We start from the raw sequence: 15,718 nt of genomic DNA, 5'->3' as shown, positions 1-15,718 counted from the left end.
TGGTTCTAAATCAGTGATGTTTACAATCTCTCTGTCATTCTATGTAATCTCTTCCGTTATGGGAAGCCTTAGGAATGAGTCTGTACTGCCTATATTGCTAGGCCCCCTTTGTAAGGGTATCAAAAGATAATGCTGCAGTGAGTACTTCCTGTTCTACACAGACACAAGACTCAAGAGTGAGCTTCCACCAGCTGATATGACCCTTTGTCTGATTAAACATGTGATTGAAGGGTTAAGTGAATCAATTTTTCTCAGGTTAAAACATGAATGCTCAAGTTTTGAAAATTTTATATGTAATATTTTAATGACAAAAAGTCTTGACAAGAATAATTCTTATATTAAAATGAGTGTTTGGCTTTGTTTCATGTACTTTTTACAAATTTAAGAGACGTAAGAGGAATATAATAGACCACTTTCCTCCAGTTGTGTTTTATGTGATATTATTGATTGCTTTAAAATTTGGAACCCAGAACAATGCATTGGTTAGACTGTCACATGCTACTCTATTAACCCCCAAAATAATGTAGATAGATTTACTGCATATTTGTAGAGGAAAGTTTATTCTGATGTCCTTTTGACTATATGTGGTTTCCATTGTCTTCTTCCAAGCAGAGAATGGTGAGGGTTTAGGTTTCTTTGGGAATCCAAAAAATTTTTTTGAGGCAAATTGAGCAAAACATGTAACATAAGTAAAAGCCTTTGATCCTTGGCATTGTTAGAAAGTTGCTACTCTTCCAGGTAAGTGATATTCCTAAGGTTGTCCACTATGTCTAGGTCATTCTATTGAGCTGCATAAGCAATTCCTTTGATAGATGACAGGTTTTCTACAACACCAGCATTATTTCAGCAGGAGAAGGTAGTATTTGATGTGTTGCAATTTGTATGACAAGTCAATGGAACATGCCTGGACATTACCTCAGGAGGAGGGGTTCAGGGAAGGAGGGGCTGTGGCTGAAGACATTTAATGGCAGAATGAATGGAAATTCAAAGACCGCTGTGTAGTCAGCCTTAAACACTGACTGCACCCTTTAGCTTTCTTTCATATTAATTAATAATCTTATAACAAAACTCTCATAAAATATATATAATTTTATTTAATCTTAGTGACAAATCATCTTCAAAATGACGAGGATTTTGACAGCTTGCAAAGTGGTGAGGACACTGAAGACTGGTTTTGGCTTTACCAACGTGACTGCACACCAACCATGGAAATTTTCAAGACCTGGCATCAGACTTCTTTCTGTCAAGGTAATACCCATATTCATTGTTTCTGTTAAAATCTCATGGGGTGTGGTTTAGCTGTGAAGCAAAGGCTTTCCTTACAAAGCAAATACAGTTTTGAACATAGTTCTGAAGTGCTAATTTATCAATATTTGCTTTACTATAGAACCTACTGATTCAGCAAATGCTCATTTTTATCTTCTCCGAATAAAATTACAGTAATTTTTATCTAATGTAAAAAATGGTCACAACTCCTGTGAACATGTAAAATGTCCATGTACTGCTTAGAAAAGAAACATTTTTAAAAGCCATCATAACTCTTTCTGTGCTCAGACACTACTGCTGATAGTTTGGGTTCAAAACATGGAGTGGCTTAAACGTGTGTGAGCCACATCACAATATATAGTATGTTAAGCCCTTATTCTGTAAATAGGGCTTGCTGGAAAGTTTTCTCTTTTAAAATATTGTTTTAAAAATTTAGAAAATATATAATTGAGATATTTGCAGGTCATCATGCAGACACTGCTTTAGCTTTTCATTTTTCCTCTTAGCTTCTCTTTTAGAAGGCCATATTTGTTATTTTCCTTTGTAAATTAATACACTGAGGAAAATAGCAGTTGATAATTCTGTCCCTCCAAGTGTATCTATAACCAAAGGGGCAAGTCCAGAAAGGAACATCAATCGCCCTTCTCCTGCCCCCACCAATGAATTATGAAATTCCTGTGGGAACCTCTGTCCCTTCCTATGACTTTATGAAGACATTTATTACCAGGGAAATCTGAAAGTACTCCATGGGAACTTTGCCAATGAATATCATCTTTAGTGAATATACAGTTTAAGTAATCACAGTAGCTTTATAAATACTGCTTCTTTAGTAGTGAAAGCCGTAAAATGTGAAGTAGAAAAAAACTAAAACCTCTGTTGATGTAAAAATAGGCTCTAGGAGTTTTGAGTGTTCTGCTTATATTTTGTATGTTCACTGTGTTGACTAAAAATCTTCCAGGTGCTTCCACAACTTCTAGTGCCTAGATTGCTCAAGGCAGAATTCAGAGGGGTTTTAGCCCTGACACCTGCAGGGCTAAGCAATGCCACATATTCTTGTGGCCTCCAGGGATAAGCATGGGAAAGGGATAGGAGTAAAAGGAAAGGAAGAGAGATGGAGACACAGAGAAACAAGGGGAGGGGAGAAGAGGGAGGAGGAGGAGGAGGATGAGGAGGAGGGCAAGGTGGAGGAGGACGAGGAGGAGGAGGGAGAGAGTCTAAAGATCCCAGGAGAAAGGAGAGAATACATGCAGTAGCATCAGTGGCATGTTAATGACTTCAGCCTTTCACGTGGAGAAAATTCTAACAGGAGTATAATAATCTATCATTTTCAATTAAAAAATAAGTAGGAAAAACATTTTCTCGGATTTAGTTCAATTATAGCAAAAGAGCCAGAAAGGAGAACATTTAAAATCATCATCAAAGATATAGTAACTTGATATAAACTATGAGAGTGAATATTTGGTTTTAGTTTAGTGTTAGTAATACCTCAAGAGTACTCACGAATTAGCTCAGAGAGAATAAAACAGTAGTGAAAATAACATCGCCTATGGTTACATGTGCCTTCTAATACTTCAAAGTTGAGTCACTCAGAATATCTTTTTCTTCTCACTGAAGTAGGTGGGCAAGGATAAGTTTGTCTCCATCAGATACCAGAAACAGAGGAATTGAGTGACTGCTTAAAATGGCACAGACATGATTGAGATTAGAAGCCAGTTCTCCAAGATCACAATAAGTGCTCCATACAACACAACCACAACCACAACAAAATGGTCTAATTATGTGGACAGACCACTGGGAAAGCAGTTCTTTTAGCTCATGGTGACAGATCTGTTTCAAGGGTCTGCCACAGTGCACAGCTAAGAATGACAAATTTGTAGGAGGAATAAGCCATCATTTTATGGTGTAAAAGCCATTACTCACACACCATCATTATTGGCCAGAGTTTTGGAGGAATGCCAGGCACAAAAAATAGTTCTTGAACTTCACTATAGTGAATTAAAATTCCATAGAACAGTCCAAGGGGACTTGTGTTATTATTCACTTATTTTGAAGTAGTCCTCTATCTACTTTTCTTCCTGCCTTTACATTTAAAATTCAACTCTCTTAGAAATACATTTATTTATATTGCCCTGTAAATCAGGTTGTTTTTTCAAAGTCTTTGGATGTCCCTTTTCCTCTCTCCTTAGCAAAAGACAGAGAGGGTGGGTCTGATGCTAGCAGTGACGCACTTGTATTTTTTTTTTTTTTTTTTTTTTTTTGTGGCTTCCCTGCGTATTTGTTTGTGGCTAATATTTAAAAGAGTGTACCTTGCCAATAGACACAGTTACATTTCACTTATAGGAAAGAATTTCAAGGTGTTCTACTTTTAAAGGAAGTTGATATCAAGGGTATAAATGATCAACAACCATAAAATATGAAAGTTTTAGAGACCATAATCTTTTTCTATTAGTATTGAAAATGTTCAGTGCTCATCATTACATTCAGCCAGTTGTAACGGTATGGTGGAAAATACTCTGGATGGGGAATAAAAAGATCTGGATCCTAACCCCTGTTATGCATTTCTAAATGCTCTGACCTTGATCTAGTCACATATTCTCCCAACCTAAATTTTCCCATCTGTAGTGTGGAAATGATTACTGATTTACTTAAAGGATTATATGATCATCATACATGATTGGTGCTTAAAAACATGTAAACACTTTAAAGCAAAAACTGGATAGTTTAAAAAAATTCCTGTTATATATATTTTAGTAGAAGGACTTAGTAGAGGGTTAGATCAGGGAATCCTCATGTTTTCCAGGGACTACAAATTATTACAATGACAAGATATTTGATAAGAATTCTCACATATTTATAATGATGATTCTTTCACCTTTACCTTTGTATTAAACCTATTTCTAAGAAGATATTTACTATAATGAATCAAACCCAAGTACCATGAAACAAATAATCTTCTTTTAAGTATGGTAAATTCAATTCTAAAAGGCAGGATATGCACCATATCCTATTTCATTAATTAATTAATTAACATGGAAGCTCTACCATGGGAGTATCCAGGAAGAATAATAAATAGAAATAAGTGGATTATAAGTGGATCATGTCAGACTTTAAGAACTTACAGATATAAAAATTCTAAGTTCACAAGTCTTGGAAAATCACCAAGACTAAATAACTTTATTTTTACTTGCAAATGAATTTGGAAATCAAAGGTATTAAACTGAAAAGGTTAAGTTTTCTATGAATAGAAAAGTGTGCAAAAGGTACTGCTTCTAACATTAATCCACTCATTTTTAAAAATGATGACCTCTGTTATAATTAAGTCAAGAACCGAACAGTCCAACTGTCTTCTCTGGGACTTCAAATACCAATGAGCCCCAGGAATCATTAGTTTGTTTGAAAGACTTTCATTTTGCAAGATTTTATATTCTGATTTCAACATAGAAGTATCTATTTAGCTCAATCTTGAGGAGCTATTGTCATTTGATTAGAAATAAGCTACTACAAAATCTCCTATAATTAGAATCATTTAGTTATATTGTAGTAGCTTTGAAGACATTCACAGGAAATAGAATTCATTATCATATTGAAGCCTCTTTGTACGTATTAGGTAGGAGTAGGAATAGGGTTACCACGTACTTTTAAGAATAACTATTTTGTTAGACTTTTAGTACATATAGATACTTTTAGGGCTGGATTTCATCATGGTAGTTCAAGTTTTTGAAACGATAAATTGTGTTCCAGTACCAAATTAGCTATTGCAGAATTAGTTTGGATGATGGACCACTTTACATATTTTTGGTGCACAGTATTTCTCTAATTGGGAGGTGGCCTCTCTCTTGAACATTTTTGTTTATGTTCTCCATTTTTCATATCATCCTTTTTCTAAAACATAGACTCATTTGTTTGTCATCCAGAGTGCCTTGACATTTCTTGACATAAAACCCTTGAAAAAACTATAGGTCAAATGGCCTAGACTAGTGTGAAGGGTGTGCACAATTTAAGGAGACTCTCACTGTCGGGTCAGGCTGTGCCTCCCTCAGTGTTGTGTCCCAGGTGCCTCGCTCGCCTTACCCTAGTCGCAGCCCTGGGTCAGAAGCTAAGAATTTTGGCTAAGGAAATTGCCAAGAGATTAGCACTAGTCTTGATCTGTGCTGCCCTCTCCCTCACCTTCTCCCTCAAGTCCCAATTTGCCTATACTTAGCCAGACTTTCTGATGGTCTAGAGGTAAAATTAGGTCTTACTGCTATGGAAATGGAGAATATTCCTCTGCCCTTATGTCTCCATTAGACATATTCTTTATATTTCTGACTTGTTCAAAGACTGAGGGGTACCGTAGAAAGTTTTCAACATCTCCCATGCAGTGGTCATGGCAGAGGTCACTTCAGGGATTCAGGAGGAGTTTGCTGTGCTACAGTGACTGCCCTTGATCTGACTAATATTTCCTGGGCCTTGGCAATGACTGAGGCCTGACGAAAGCTGCACAGGCCAGGGTCCAACTTGGCTTTGGGCTCCTCAGCCCTAGTGAACTTTGGCTTACACTTGCTTTTCTTCCTGTGGTCTAAATGAGTTCATTTTTCTCATTTCTCCTAAAAATATTTTCAAGGCTATTCTATTTTCTTTTTCTTTTCTTTCAACTTATTAAATGCCATACATTCATCTTTTAAATTTCATAGGGAGGTTAATTGAATAATGTGAAATTCTTATAAAGGACTCATCAAGATTACTACTTCATTATAGAATTTTACTGAATAAGTTTCTTCTATAATGTAGAACTAAATATAAGACCATATTAATTTGTTACCAGAAAGTAAAAATTAGCTTAAAATATTATACATCCCTCCCAGATTCGGAACAACTTGCCACAGAGCAGATGCTCAGTAAGTGCTTATTAATAAACCTACACTTTGTGAACATATTTTGTAATGGAATTTTTATAAATGCTATATTTTATTTATAATGAGAAACATAATTAGAATAAAAATTACTCATGCATCTGGATCCTTTGTTTATAAGTGTCCAAAACATAGAAGTATTCAAGTAAGTTAACCTTGTGATTTTTTTTTTTTTCCCCTCAAGGTTGGCTTATGTTTAACCAAAGGCTGCTGACTTAATATTAACTTAGGATGTTGAAAGGCTATTAACTTAGAATGTTGTAAGCCTTAATTGATTACTGCTGTTACGGTACTTCAAAATCTTGACGTGTTAGGCCTTATAACTGCAGAGAAATCTCATTAAATATTTTAAAGACAAATTGTGCTGTAATCCTGAGTTTCAAATATCCATATTTTAATAGTATAACTCCAAGAATGAAAAATAAGATTTCATTTACTAATAAAGAACACGTTATGTATGGTTTTAACTTTTTACCATATCATCTACACAATAATTATCTGAAATAAATTCTGGCTTTAGTCTTCCTACTTTCCAAAGCTTAGTCCAGATTTATTTCTTAAGAGGATGAGTACTGGGGTGAACTAATAGCTAAGAAACATCAGGTAAGCCAGAAATCAAATATATTATATAGCTTTAGGCATTGGTGAAAGTGGAAATATACATGTGGGGCCTCTACTTGTCCTGATATGCAAATAATTTACATAGATAAATGATTCTATTGAATCAATACAGTCAGATTCCCAGAGTAAATCATTTTTATTTTCATTACTAGCTTGAGGGGATTATTGTCTCTATAATGGTTTTATTTTCTCTAAAACTTGTGTGGAATTTATTGCTGAATTAGCTTGAAGCTTTATATACAGAACATTTTACTGGTAAATTTTCCTACCCAGGAGAAGAAACACTGCCATTCTTCCCATTTCACAGATGTGTCAGTGCTGTAGTTCATGCAAGGACACATGTCTGCTTTTGTACACAGAATGAAATATACGTTGGCAAATCTGGTTAGAATTTTAATTAGGTCTTAAACACCCTATGGATCTTTTTAATTCAATGTTTTGTTATTGTGCTTATATATCTGAAGCCACAGTTGCTATTTAACCCGGCTTCAGAAAGTTCTGAATAATTTCTTCTGCTGTTATTTTATTCTTGACTCAAGAGTCATTTATACACTGAACTTATCTCAGTACAACTCAAATTTGATTTTTCCTTTCCTTTCCTTTTTTTGTTGTATTTTGAGAACAGGTAGTTTAAATCAAAGGATCAGTGAGGGTGTCTGCTTTATATGGCTGTCAGCAATTCTACAAATAGGACACTTTAGGGCAATGCTGTTTACAGTTGACATATTTCTTCCACTTCAACCAAAATATTGTCATGTGTTTGTAACAAAACATGCTGTTTTTCAGTTTTAAATTTATTTCTCATGTAGTCCTATAAGCTCCACATATGCAAAAGTTTAATGCAATTTAAGACTGCAAGAAAAGTCTCATTTTGACTTGTTTCCAGTCCTGAAATAAAGGATCCCAAGAAAACTGGTTCAAAGTAAAGCATCAATATCCTCAAAATTAGTTCAGAATGATGCTGGGTTGTAGAACAATAAATGAACAAGATGATGTTTAATAACATAATACTGAATGTGAAGGAAATTCCTAATAATCATAAACATTAGGCTATTTCAAAAACTATTATAGATTAAATGATAAATTATGTTTGAATTTTAACTGTTGTTTCCTAAGACTAAGCCCTGTAAGTCATCATTGCATAGCGCCAGGGACACATTTTCAGAGCTTTTTTAAGGGAAATGTAGCTGTGTGACTCCCATTAATAGTTTCATTGTTCTTATCCTGGAAATGCTTTGAAATGTCTACCCTTTCAAACTTGATCTCAAACTGAGAGTATTAAAGTGCAAAAAATTCCAGTCATTTATTTGTGTTTCCATAAAGCTGATCAGTCACCTTACTAGGAAATGAAAATAGACCCATAAATGTAACTTTACAATAAATTTTAATTTTGAAGAGAAATTAAAAGCCTTAGCTCTAAAGAGATGAGATGTTCAGAGAAATGTCAGATCTTGCAGTATCCTATTTTGTAATGTCATTAGAAAAATAAAATATTTTATCACATGGTGAAATAATACCAATGTCCACAGCAGACAAACCGACAAATAACTATGGAGAATTTATTAGACTTTCTATTTATAGGCAAGCCCCTTTAGCACAAATATATTTTCATTAAAAATTACTTACCACTAGTGAAAGAATCCCCAGGGTTTACAAATATTTAAAAAAAAAAGTCAGTTAAGAATGCCCATTATAAAAGTAATATAAGATGGGGATCATATAGATATTTTTGTAATTCAGTTTAATTTAGAGAAAGGAGTACTAAATAAAATTATAAAGTAAGAGATTATAAATAGCATAATTATACATATATAGAAAAATCTAGTTTTAATCCATTTAAATATTGTATATGGAAAGAATCTATAGTATTATGGATGTTCCTTCTATAAATTTTCAGATAAAAGTAACATTTAGTATTATTAGGTCATGAAGACTACTAATTTCAATCTTTCAATTTTTAAATTCATGTAAAGTAACAACGGAACACATGTTTTAACTACTTATTTTGTAACCTGACTGGCTCCCAGATTCACAATACCTGTGTGCTCCAGTTTGAAGTGTCCAACTGTGAGTAGAGACTAGTTTCAATGTATTTCTCTTGATAGCCATATTGGCTAAAATCATTGGCTTATTTTTTTTGGAACTGGTTTCTATGTTTTACAAACATAACTACTTGGATGGGAGAAGAGAAACATATAAACATAATTCTGAAGAGGTGGAGCTAATGTTACTAATTGCAGATACAATTTAAACATTGGTTGAAGGTCAATCATGAGATTTTTAGAAAATATAGAAATATCTCTCTCTCTCTCTCTCTCTTTCTCTGTGTGTGTGTGTATGTGTATGGATTTTATTTTACTCAGTTTCATGCTGAACTTGTGTTTAGTGGCCTAAATAAGGTGAATGTCCACATGTGGCGTCCACTCTTAAACACGGGGCAACTTAGAAGTAACATTCGTTTTGGCCTAAGGATCTTGGCTGACTTGGCTGTAGTGCCTATTATGAGTTAGATTCTTTGACAACAGACACTGAGATGGTGTTCCAAGAGCATGATGTTTATTAGGGATCAACTGCAGTGAAGCTTCCGGAAGTAGGATTGGGCAGAGAAATAAACTGTGGTACAGGTTTGACAAAGGCTTGGACAACCTGATAGGAAACTCTTGTCCATCAGAGTTTCCTGCACTGGGCCTGGGTCTTGGTATCCCGGCCTGATTCAGTCACCAGGTATAGAATATTCCAGGAAGGATGTGGAGCAAGACAGCTGTCTGCAGCTGAGATAGTTCCTGAGGAACTGACAGCAGGAGAAAGTCCACTCACCTCACTCCTCACAGCAGGGCAGCAAGTTCTTCCTGGAGGGGCCTGGGAGGTGGATCTCCTTATCTGTCGTAGCATCTATAGTCCTAACAGTCTTGAGAGCTTGAGAACTCACGGGCTTGCAATCTGTGTGAATAACTCTCAAAACCTGCTGGTTCTCCTCAGATTATAGAATATAATTAATGGCTTGACATTTCACTTTGACAATTTACAGATTTATAGATAGATAATTCTTGGTTGACCTGGGCCTGTTGTGGCTTATCCATGGCAATTTCAAATTAAAGTTCTTATAAATAAATTTAAGTAGAATTCATGATTGAATTGGTTTTTATCCCCACTTAAAAAAATTGGAAAGCAGAAATAGAAGCAAGATTAGAAAAAGAAAAAGAGGTAATAAATAAGTCAAGACTGACTGGGTTTAGAAATTGCTGCTCCTCCAATTGCTAGTGGAATGAGCTTCACTTCTCTAAGGCTCAGTTAGTTCAAGTGTAATATGGAGATCTTAACATTCCTACTTCATTGTTTTTTGTGAGGATTAGATGAGAAAATCCCTTAATGGCTTTAGGGACAGTGCCCAGCACATGTGTGCCAACTATTATTAATGTCATAGGGAGGAAATCAGGGTGGTGTTCTCAGTGACACAATGTGTTCCCAAATCCTATTTTTCCAACATAGCTTTATAAATCTATTTGAGATAAGAGGCCTTTTCCAGAATAGTAGAAATTTAGTATTCAAATCTAAATATTCAATTTATTTGTACAACTGCATATAGACTTTAATAAACATAGATAACTATATATGCAACCTGATTTATGTTCTAATAGGTTCTCATTAAAGTAATGCCAAAAGGTAGAATTAGGACGGTAACGGGCCATTCAACATCTACAAGACAATATTAAGAAATGTTAATGCTTTACTTTTTCTCAAAAAAGTGTTATTTCAGTTTTTTTTAAGGTGGTGCTTTAACATATAGGCTTACGCTGGAGAAAAACTGAAATATACCTTATCTTTAGTTACTATTTTCAAAATTAATTATATCAGTATTTATTGAATGTCAAGGATGTACCATCGTTATACATAAACCTCAACAATAGTAACAATAAAAATATAACACCCTCAGTTTTTTTTGGAAGGGGAAATACAGACTAGTTATTAGTTATAAAATATTTAGGAATTTGCTGTAGAAATGTGATATTGTAAGTACTGAGACCACATCAGCAAATTAAAACAAATTTATTACAGAAATACAGTAAAATTGGGCAAGTAGTTTAGATGAGAAATAAAAAAAGAGAATGATTGGGTTATGTATGCTGAATCCAGTTTTGTTCCTTTTCCCTAGTGATGGAGGATTAGAGTTCTAGATAATGTAGATAATTATTACTATCAATAATAGAAACAGTGAATGAGGAAACCTAAAGAATGAAATTTAGAAATCGTCTTCTAGACTCTTTTTCTGGAGATATTACCTATATGACACCTGGTTGGTATGTGAAAGCCCGAGGGTACTTGCTGGGCAATAGTTGTCACCCAGCCTTGATCAACTCATTCTTCACTTTCATCTTCTATCTTTTAGCATAAACAATATACAGGCAGAATATTTCTCTTTGCTTCCAAGAGGAGAAGGTGGAAAAATAATCAGAAACCAGTGGACATCAAAGAATTATGTTGTTATACCACAGTGTCAGCATTATAACATCCTAACATGACATACTAAACCATATTTCTGTGCATTCACCAAGTATGTAGTGATCACATTACTGTTAGAACAACAGTGGGCTATTTCTGTGGGGATGTGAAATTGAGTTAGGCATTGGGCTTTCTGTTCCAGAAGTCACAGTCTAGTAGGGTAGATGAATACCTTGAGCAATTAAAACAAATGGTGATACAGAATACACTGAATGCGGTGGGAGCACGGGAAAATCAGTGATGAATTCTGACTTGAGGGATCTTTGAGGACGTATCATGGGCATTAGAAGAATAATCAGTATGAAAACAGGCAACAAGGAAGATGCTTATTCACAAAAGACTGACAAAGAGAGGTGGGAAGTTTAATGTATTACATATAGAGAATGGGCCAGATAAGGGAACCTTGAATACTAATGCAGGAATTTGGAGATTAGTGTCATTCAATAAATGTTTAAGAAATGTAGCTTTGCCTGCACTAAATAGGATGGGTAGAAGTAGGGAGAGATTGGAGGCAAATGGAACAATTAGGAGGCAATAGTAAGTGATGATGGAGATTTTCTCTTGGGCAGTAGCACAACTTCATGTAATGTGCAGTTAATTCTAGAAGCAAATATGAGACTATTTTTTCATTGTTATTAATTGTTAGATACTGTGTGATGAGGTAGAGATATTTTTAATTGGAGTATTATTTTAGTTGCTTGGTTACTCAGCCTGTAGGACCAGATATGACTTGCAAGTTGTTGCTTCCAAGAGATGCTAGGAAAAGATGCTAAAGGGAGAGAGACTGAAATTCCAAGGAACTTAATGTTTGTAAAGACTAACCACTCCTGGAAAAATAATGAATTAGATAGCTACATTTTAAAAAATAGTTCAATCGAAAATAAGACAAAATGAATTAAGCATTTGAAACATGGTTAAAAGTAAAAATTATGTTAAGTATAATATGAAAAAAAGTGAATGTTTAATATTTTCAGTATTGAAATAATGGGGAGGATGGGAATGGGGTAGGAGAACATGTGCTTGTATTTTTCTCTGCTGTAACTTTTCCTCTTTTACCAACTTCATTATTTAATCATTTAGCAGTACTCTGCTAAACAATAGATTCTCTGACTAGAGTAATTTCACTGAAGTGTGAACAAAGCTTAACTGATTATTTACACTGTGCTAGGGACTGACGCAGGTTGGAGGCATGTTAGTGAATGAAACAGACCCGATACTCTGCCCACATGAAGTTCACTTTCTAGTGGTCTATGGCAGATAACAAATAAGACAGCAGATGGTGTGTTAGAAGAAAGAGCACACCAAGGAGATGGGGACAGAGGGGACTATTGTAATTTTAAACAAGAGGTCAAGGTAGGCCTTGCCAAAAAAATGGCATTTGAACAAAGATGAGGGAATCTTTAAATTTTGGCCTTTAAATTCAAAATTTGACAAGTTTCTTCATTGGAAATTTTTATTTTTTTATTGCTTAAAGCATGGATGGAAAAGAAAGGGCAAATTCTTTTATTAAAGATAAATCTCCCAAAAGAAAGGATAATATTTTATTTATCTTTGAATTTTTCAGGTGTTTTGGTGATGCTTCAGTGATAGTGTTGTCAAAGTTTTCTCTGTTTTATAACCCATGCACGTATCTAACCCTTTTATTAAATGAGGGGACTTAGGGACATTCATTCGTGTGTCTCCAAAGCCTAGAAAGGTGCTTGACACATGGTAGGAGCTCAATGATGTTTGTGCCTTGAATGTCTAAATGGTCTTATGGACATATATATTTTTATTAAACACATACAGATTGTGTCATGATAAGGTCCTTTATTTTATAAAACTCATATGTTCTTTTTGTTACTTTTCCTGACATTCTACAAGTGTTCATACTTCTCTTCATTAAGGTTTCCTTTATCCTTTCAGCTTTCAAAGTACCAAAGTGCTCTTGCTGGAGGCACTGAAATTATAATTTAATGTTCTAATCTAATTCCTAGACCATACACCTCTCTTCACTAGGACTGAGCCTACTGAAATATCTTATGATGGTAACAAAGTGATTTCTTTTGGATTCTTTGGAATGAAATAGCACTTGGGGAACTGCTAGCTAGAAGAAAGGATTCCAAATAATAGCTCTTTGTTCAGAGTTCCGCCATCAATTCACGGATAGGTCAATTGGCACTCATCATTTTAAACTCATCAGAGGCCACTGTAGTTAAGAGGAATATGAAGAGTACTACAGGCAATAAACAGAGGCCTTGTAACTACATAATGTGTAGTGGGAAAGAGGATTGGAAGATCTATAAAAACTGCCAAAAGAACCAAAAATATATTTAAAGGAGCAAAAAGACATATTGAACACAAGCTCAGGGACTATTTCAGGCAATGGTAATTGTCTCTTCAAATATATCTTTTTTTTTTTTTTTTTTTTTTGAGACAGAGTCTCACTCTGTTTCCCGGGCTAGAGTGCCATGGCATCAGCCTAGCTCACAGCAACTTCAAACTCCTGAGCTTAAGCGATCCTACTGCCTTAGCCTCCCAAGTAGCTGGGACTACAGGCATGCGCCACCATGCCCAGCTAATTTTTTTTTCTATATATATTTTTAGTTGGATAGATAATTTCTTTCTATTTTTAGTAGAGACGGGGTCTCGCTCTTGCTCAGGCTGGTCTCCAACTCCTGACCTCGAGCGATCCACCTGCCTCGGCCTCCCAGAGTGCTAGGATTACAGGCTTGAGCCACCGTGCCCGGCCTCAAATATATCTTTAAAAGACAGAAAGCAAAGTAGAAAACTAGTGCCATAGAAAGAGGAAGAAAAATACCAAACAAAATTATAGGAATAGCCTAACAAGAGCTGGATTTGCTTATGTTAATTTTTACCTTTCTTTAAGATAATTTGATAGTGTCTAATCCAGAGATCAGACAATTTGAAATTCTCAGGTGAGAAGAGGATAGAGAAAAGCAAAAGGAAAATGCACAGGTGATCTTTTCAGCAGGCATGGCTCAGAGTAGGGTAGATAAACTGGTATATAGGAGAACAATTGAAATTTGCAGTTCATACCTAAGTTTTGCCAACTATGTACACTTATTTTAGGTTGTATCAATGTTATATATGATTTTTTTTTTAAAGTTTCCACTTTTCGTTTCATGTGATTTTTTTTTAAAGTTTCCTCTTTTCCTTTCATTTTGTGAAAGCAGGTAGGTTACACATGACTTCCTCAAGAATAGAAAATAATCTTTCCAGTAGAAAATATTTTTTTGACGGTGAATTTTTATTACTTGGGCCAAGGGAATTTTACCTGGTGAACATGTCAGAGTTACCTGGGGGAGTTTCCCCACTAAACAGGTTCCCATTGAGACTCATCACCAGAGACATTTGAATAGCTCATAATAATCTTTGGAAATACACTGAATATTATTACTTCCTAAATCATCAACCTCTGTCTTGAGCTATGATTAGATAAAAAATAATTGACAAATTAAAACAAAACATAGAACCAGAATAGCATATTATGAGAAGTAACATGAAAAGTTGAGTCCTTGGACACAGAAGCAGAATTCAAGCTTATGTGTGAAACCCACCTGTAGTGTAGCAGTTTTGTCATCATTCGTGATGAAGAAATAAGTTATTGTGGTTTGCTTTGTGCTGAGTCATTCCAAAATCTTTTTAAAGTTAGTGGCTGTGAAGACAAACCACAACTATTTAAAGCTAAATATTAAGCTTGGGATTTCAAACACTGTTTCCAAGGCTATAGATAAAACTTTATCTCAAAGACAATTTGGTAACCAGGTAAAGGACAAAAGTCTTCAGTTAACCCTGTCCATGGATACACACAGACACACACACACTCTCTCTTTCTCTCTCTCTCACACACGTGCACACACACAAACACATAAAATGTGCAGTATAGTACTTTGTTCAATCTTTCTCGGAAATATTTACTTGAAATTCATGTTGTATCTTTGATTGAAACAGAACTAATAAAATTAACTGTTGAGAAAAAAATCTTAACCATATCCTATCAATTTTAATAAAAAACACTAAAATAGTTTTGTGTGTAAATGTAAATTAATATGTATGTACACGCACTACAAACAAGACTTAGGAACATAGTATATTGGTTTAAAGATAATCAAAATGATATTTTATATTGAAGAACAATCATTCTAATGGCAAGAAACTTGGGTGCTTTGGATCTAAAAGAGGCATTTTATTTCTACAGAGAAAATCATTGTAGAAAAGTAATGGGCTTTTTCCATTTTAATACTTGAAAAGTTGAAGGCATGTCATAAAGCTAGAGGAGCATAAAAATAAAGGTCTAGAAATCACTTATTGAGTTCCTGCTGCTTACCAAAAGTTGATATGCATGTGTGTGCAAGATGTACCTTTGTGGTGTCAAGGTACAATAGGATTAGACACTGTGGCCCCAGTCCTAAAACTGTAAGGAAAACAACGTAGAG

At 34.8% G+C, this 15,718-nt stretch overlaps 1 protein-coding gene across 1 annotated transcript in view; it reads left to right on the top strand.

Moving 5' to 3' along the window:
• Positions 1-1,004: 1,004 nt before the first annotated feature.
• The window catches only part of CPS1 (carbamoyl-phosphate synthase 1), a 117,029-nt gene continuing 102,315 nt past the window's right edge, over positions 1,005-15,718 (top strand). The window contains exon 1 of the mRNA XM_069482737.1: positions 1,005-1,248. Coding sequence (XP_069338838.1) covers positions 1,123-1,248 — 126 coding nt within the window. The 5' untranslated portion in view covers positions 1,005-1,122. The remainder of the gene's footprint in view (positions 1,249-15,718) is intronic.

Source organism: Eulemur rufifrons, chromosome 1 (assembly GCF_041146395.1).
Source record: "Eulemur rufifrons isolate Redbay chromosome 1, OSU_ERuf_1, whole genome shotgun sequence".
Lineage (NCBI taxonomy): Eukaryota > Metazoa > Chordata > Mammalia > Primates > Lemuridae > Eulemur > Eulemur rufifrons.
The sequence above is the reverse complement of the archived record's forward strand: the minus strand, read 5'-3'. Positions and strand labels throughout refer to the sequence as shown.